This window comes from Vigna unguiculata, chromosome 8, assembly GCF_037176805.1.
Source record: "Vigna unguiculata cultivar grain cowpea cultivar isolate G323 ecotype 2 chromosome 8, ASM3717680v1, whole genome shotgun sequence".
Taxonomy (NCBI): Eukaryota; Viridiplantae; Streptophyta; class Magnoliopsida; order Fabales; family Fabaceae; genus Vigna; species Vigna unguiculata.
The window spans coordinates 1,931,330-1,938,240 of NC_140799.1; the positions used below are offsets into that span (position 1 = coordinate 1,931,330).

General features: G+C 31.8%; 1 protein-coding gene across 1 annotated transcript; it reads right to left on the bottom strand.

Annotated features, from left to right (window-relative positions):
- Window positions 1-5,029: 5,029 nt before the first annotated feature.
- Window positions 5,030-6,293, bottom strand: LOC114193204 (uncharacterized). Its single transcript, XM_028082922.2, has one exon. The coding sequence runs from the start codon at window positions 6,057-6,059 to the stop codon at window positions 5,214-5,216; it is 846 nt and encodes a 281-aa protein (XP_027938723.1). The 5' UTR covers window positions 6,060-6,293; the 3' UTR covers window positions 5,030-5,213.
- Between the last annotated feature and the right edge of the window lie 618 nt (window positions 6,294-6,911).

Consider the following 6,911-nt stretch of genomic DNA (forward strand, 5'->3'; position numbering starts at 1 on the left):
ATATTTATCTGATCTTAGAATAATGACAAAAAATCCAAGATTATAAGCAACCCCTCTAACTCACTTAATCAAATCTTCACATGTTGGGAAAATATCATCCGTTGTAAAATGAGATGTATAATCTTGTTCGCAGATATCATGAACAAAATCAGAAAAGTCCGACATGAGACTACAATTTAGTTGAGAATCCGCTTGAGAATCCAAGAAACTCAAATAACTAAATTGATGATCTTCCATAATGAACTATAATAAAAATAAAATATTTTAATATGTCAACAAACCAAGGTAACCACATAATACATAAGAATGTTAAAAAAATAATGCAACACGTATCAAAAATTGAAAACTCATTGCATGTCATATTCAAAACTCATTGCATGGTGATATTGAAAACAGATTGCATGATTCACGTTAAAAAATTCACCAATCACACAATATACATTCACTCATTACAGAAGCACATGGAACTTGGTGAAACGGATTACAAATTTAGTTTCACATCTTCATGAAATGCATTATGTAAAAAACCTACATTCTTGAGGCTTTGGTTCGACTTTATTTTCTTACATTCTCGTTCTCACCAACCACAAATAGATGAAAAAAATGTTTAGGGAAACCACAAACGGATCCCAAAACCCGTTTGCGAAAAAAAACACATGGAATCAGATTGCAAATTCCGTTTCACACTTCCAGGAAACGGATTACGTAACCCGTTTCGGAAAAAATTAAAATTTTGTACGAAACGGAATACGAATTCCATTTCACAAAATCGTGAAATGGATTCTGTAATCCGTTTCAGAAAAAAATTCGTAATTTTTTTTATGAAACGGATTACAGAATCCGTTTCACAATTTTGTGAAACGGAATTCGTATTCCGTTTCGTACAAAATTTTAAGTTTTTCCTAAACGGTTTATGTAATCCGTTTCCTAAATGTGTGAGCTTAGATTCTCGTATCTTATATATTGTAGAAGCTAAATTGCAAGAATGGTTAGTTCAAAAAATATCATCCAAATGGCTTCGAAGTGGCAGAAAGAGGTCACGAATTACCAAAGAAGAAGACTTCTGTGGCCGAAGACTCATGAAAATGCAGCATCATCAGAGTGGAAGGGTCACTTTGTTGTTTACTGTATTGATAAGAAGCCCTGTAATTTTGGTAGTATCATCCTCAATTGCCTTTGTGATAAATTATTATTGCTGGACGTGGGGTTTAATTTTGTTATGAATGAGGGCAAAGTTGGTGGACCTTAGCAAACACCAGCCATCCATTGCCATGTTAAAAACCTAGATTCTTGAGGCTTTGGTTCGAATTTATTTTCTTACATTCTCGTTCTCACCAACCACAAACCAACCACAAATACATGAAAAAACGTTTAGGGAATGCACAAACGGATCCCAAAACCCGTTTGAGAAAAAAACACATGGAATCGGATTGCAAATTCTGTTTCAGACTTCCATGAAACGGATTACGTTACCCGTTTCGGAAAAAATTAAAATTTTGTACGAAACGGAATATGAATTCCGTTTCACATAATCGTGAAACGGATTCTGTAATCCGTTTCAGAAAAAAATTCGCAATTTTTTTTATGAAACGGATTACAGAATCTGTTTCACAATTTTGTGAAACGGAATTCGTATTCCATTTCCTACAAAATATTAAGTTTTTCCTAAACGGTTTATGTAATCCGTTTCCTAAATGTGTAAAACGGATTTCGTATTCCGTTCCATAAAAAATTACGTCTTGTTCTTTGAAACGGAGTGTGAAAGCTGTTTCATATGTTATCAAACGGAATACGAATTCCGTTTCCCATCATACACAGATAAAAACAAAACTTCAGCTCATATTAAGGATCTAACCTGGACAGAACGGAAGTAGCACACTTGGACAGGATGGACGTTACTCACGATAACACCTTTCTTCAAACAAGATAACCTTCAACAGACAGTGAGACACTGAGACACTGTGAGATACTGAGACACTGAGAGAATAAACTTAAAAGAAATTGAATGAAAGTGATACAAACCTCCAAAGGGGACCACCACCACCGGACAATGAAAGAATGAAACACACAAAATTGAAAGCTGAGGAGAATGAAACGAGAATGAAAGGGACCACACGAAACGAGAATGAGAGAAATTTTAAATGACGGCAGGGTCAAAGAGAGACAAACGGACAAGAAATAGTATTTGGGGGTGCAGAAGTTGGCGACGCAGTAAATAAAATTTACTGCGTCCTTACCCACTCTCAGCTGTATTTTAATGAAGGGCATTATTGTAACTTTTGGGGATACTGAAGAAGTGTTGGAGGTGCAGGGAGAAGCGCCCGAAAAGTTTCATGTTGTTGTGTGAAGCGTGTTTTGTGATGCCCAAATTTAAGTGGGGGTTACAAATAGAATGTATATTATGGGTTCACAAAATCCACTTTTATAGTCCAAATATATTGAAAATTCAAATTTAACTTATTATAATATGATTTTATTGCACTTTTTATCTCATAAAGTTAATAATTTTGACCTTTATAATTATAATTGTCAACATTTAAAATATGTACAATTTTAATTCACTATGATTTTTTTTAATGATTTTAACGGTACAGCAATTTGATTAGTTAATTTGTTTCAACTTATACGATATTTTTATGTTAATTTACTTTATTTTAATATATTTTATAATTTATTCAATATTAATTCTTTAATATTTAAATTAAACCATTTAACTTATAAAATTTAAATAGTTTACACCATGAATATGCTTATATGAATTAATCATTTAGCAGCATATGTTCCAAATTAAATATTAATTTAAACAATAAATAAAAGTGTCCGTTTTCTAAATATATATGAAGTAAAATCAAGTAATTAAAATATCTACACTGTAAAAGACGAGAAATATATAATAAAATTGTTCTTTTTTGTTACAAAATAGAAAAAAAGCTATGTATACATTCTTTATGTAGAATAGTTTTATACAGTTATCTAATCACCAAAAAAAAAATTTATAACAATTAATTAATAATTGCAGTAACAGATTTTATATTGGTTGGTGAAGTATAACCATATAACATTACGTTATGATCCCTACATAACTATTAAATTCCAAAAGGACAGTGATATTTTGTATACAAGCCAACATTTTTAAATGTGAATAAAAATACAATGAAGTGTATTTTTGCTGTGCATAAACAGTTATCAAAAGTATTTTTGCATATCATAATATACAAATTAAAAGTGCTGCAATGTTGTGTAAATGATCTCCTACAATTACAAAATAATAAAAAATCAATAGAAAACTTTGTTTTTTCTTTAAAGAAAATAAACTTTGATTTTGTTTGGAGTAAAAATTAATTCAATTTACTATAGGTTAAATGTGAGTCAGATTTTAGTAGGGAAGTTGGTGTTAGAAATAGAAATAAAAAAACAAAAAAACAATTTTGCTTTCTTATCTTTTCCTTAATTTGAGGACAGCCAATTAATTACTTATTTATTCAAATTAATGAGCTTGAATTAGTGGTATCTAATGCTAGTTAATAACTCTACGAATCTACTTTGTTTCTTTTCCTGCTTTAATTAGGTTTAAACTGCATCCTATTTCTACAATTAGTTTCTCACATTGCAATTCTTAGGAAAAAAAAAATCGTATATTTGATTAAAAATAGTAATAATTGGTTAAGATGAAAAATATTTAAGTTTATAATTGAACTTGATTATCCAATAAACAAATTGATTTTGATATTTTTTTTTTCTTGTTTCCAACAAGGTCTTAATGGAGATAGTTAATCAAGATTTTTTCATGGTCTTTATACATACTATTCAACCAAAAGTTAATTAACTCAAAATTGATTTCGATTCCAAGTCCTTCTTCCCATAAGACACAATCAAACATTAGACTATCATTAATACCTCTAATTGAAATATAATAAAATATATATATATATATATATATATATATATATATATATATATATAGAAAGAGAGAGAGAGAGAGAGAGAGAGAATTGAGCTTGTATTATTATTTATTTTAAAATTTAAATAATAAATAATTAGGTCAAATACAGCTCAATCCAATGGACCATGAAATACACAACTTGTAGGCAGCTTCTTCCTCCATTCCTCTATAAAGACAATTCCCATCATTTTCCCTTTTAAATTATACAATCCAGAATTTATATAGAAGACATAATCTAAAAATTTAAAATAACTTCCGAATTATATAATTTGGAATTAAAGAAACTTCTAAATTATGTAATATCAAAGTAAAAAAAACGTAGAATTTGAAAGTCAAATGTGTAATTTGGAAGTTAATCATTTTTAACCCTTTCCAACTTCTAGAAATAATTTTTGGCGTCTGAACTGTATAATGTGAAAGTCATTTTTAACTTATGGATTGTGTAATGAAGAAGTCATTTTCTGCTCATAAATTGTTCAATCTGGAAAATGACTTTTGAATTTATTTCAGAAAAAACAAAATGGGATATATAAGGTTGCAGGCACAAACGTAAAGGTGCAGAATTTGCAGAAAACTTGTAAGAGATTATTCCAGTGAGGCCCAAGTCCTTTTTCATCTTAGACGCGTTATGCTAATCCAAATTTAGCAACTCTAATTAAAATCATTAGATTTTTTTAGTGTGATTAAATTATGTTTCCAGAATGATGTATACACCGTAATGACACTCACAATGTTAGAACTCCTACATCGATTAGAGATTAGAGATAAAGTCAATTCACAATATATAAGTGGGTGCAATATTCATCTTACAAGTCAGTTCTCTGGGGTTGAGTTAGGCTTAAAATCCACTTTCAATATGGTATCAGAATCAGCTTAGAGACTATCCTAGATAACTTTCTTGAACATTCTATTCCACCCGATATTGGGTCGCTAACCGATTATCCACTAATTTCTTGTTCTACACAGGAGATGAATATATGTTGAAAGTATTCTGAAACACACGAATATACTTGTACCTATATAATAATAAATAAATTATACTTTTATTCCATATGGATGAAGTGATGTATATTAAATTCATGGTGATGATTTGCAAATTGCAGCTCACATCGTTTATAATTATATATCTATACAAAAAAGAAAGAGAAATGACTGGGTTAACACAACTTAAACCCACTTATATCTCATAATACAATTTCAACAAAAGAATACAACATTTTTTTTTACGAAAAGCTTAAGAAACTTGATCATGGTAGTAATAACTAAGCAGCTAGATTCCAAAACCAGCCAATCTTCCGAGAATCCCTTGTCTGTAAGGTAAGAAAGTTCTCTTCTTCATATCCTCTGACTCTGCTCTCTTCATGGCATAGTGCAACTCATGTGCCGAAACGTGTCCCTTTCTTCTCGACGAATCCGAGGATCTGAAACTCGACGACCCTTTAACTTCCTCTGTACCATTCTTCTTATAGTACTTCTTCAACGGGTCCTTGCTCGAACCTCTCCCTTCAGAGGCACTTCGGAAAAGCAAAAGATCCTTCAACCACCACCTCTTTGAACCACCCTTCGAAGAAGAACTCGACGACAACACACTAGATTCCTCTTTGTTGTTACTCTTAGGTTGTTCTTGTTGTTGTAGTTGTTGTTTTTCCGCTTCCCATCTATAAGGAGAGTGCGATCGTGTCACCCTGCGGTTGGAGCTCGACGACGGCAACTTCTCTTTTCCTCTTCCTCTTCTTTCTTCACTTTTAGATTCCTTGGAATCAAGAGATTCGTTCAAGGGTTTGATTTTTCCGCCGTCGAAGAGCTCCTCCGCTGAGCGAGAAGACTTGTCGGATTCACGACTCACGGAAAACGCGAAACTGTAATCATCTTTGTCGTCATCGTCATCGTCTTGGATTTTGTTGGCAGCTTCGAATGAAGAGGTTGCGGTGGTCGAAAAATATTCAAACTCGGAGTACAATTGAGACAACCTAGAAGGACTTGTGGGTGCACTCATGAAGTAATTTCCGAAACCTTTTGGCGAAGAAGGAACACTGTGATAGATCGAACCCATGTTGCTTCCAAAATCGAAATTATCCATTGTTGGACTACTCGGACTTTGTATCACCACTTCCATGTCTTTCTTCGATCAAAGCTATACCTTATAACCTAATAATTAATATAACTAATTAGTATCTGATACCTTAATCTCTCTACCTCAGTGTTTGTGTTTGTGTGTTGGGTGTTGGTTTTGTAGCAAAATTTTTGTGTTCGAGATGATTGTATTTATATAAGACATGTGGTGATGGTGAAGGGATGGAGGAAGGTGAGAAGAAAGATCATTTGATGTGGGAAAATTAGGGTTGGGGATTGTTTTGTTGACCGTTTTGTTGTGTCATACGTTAATTTAGCCGCCTTTTAATACCGTTTGTTTTTCTTTATATCAAAATTGTGTCTCATTTGGTGCTAGCTGGATACAAAAATCGTGCGTAAAGAAAAATATAACCAATACCCAAAATTGTTGACCCACATGGCTGAATTTTATATCTTTTGGTTTGGTAAGCATCTATGTAATAAAAACTCATAGGAAATTTACGTGGTGACAAAGGATTCAATTGGGTGGCTGGCTCCAATATTATTTAATTCATGTCCACGTTTCAATATAAGTGAATGAAATATTTAACAAAAGTACTATTTCACCAAACAAAATTATAAATAAAAATATATTAAAAACATTATCCAATAAATGTTATGTATAATGGTCTCGTATTGTATAGTGATGAGATTTACGTGAAATCTTAGTAAAGAGAAAAAAAAATGTTTTTGAAAAAGAAGTGTTGTTGTATATCGTTGCCATTGCATGCTTCGAGAAGATTTGATGTGAAGGTATTTCTATTTTTTCTAATTCCTAATGTATTATTTATGTACACGTATGTGGGTGTATATAACATTATTGGGCATTTTTCAATTGGTTGATGGTTAATTTACG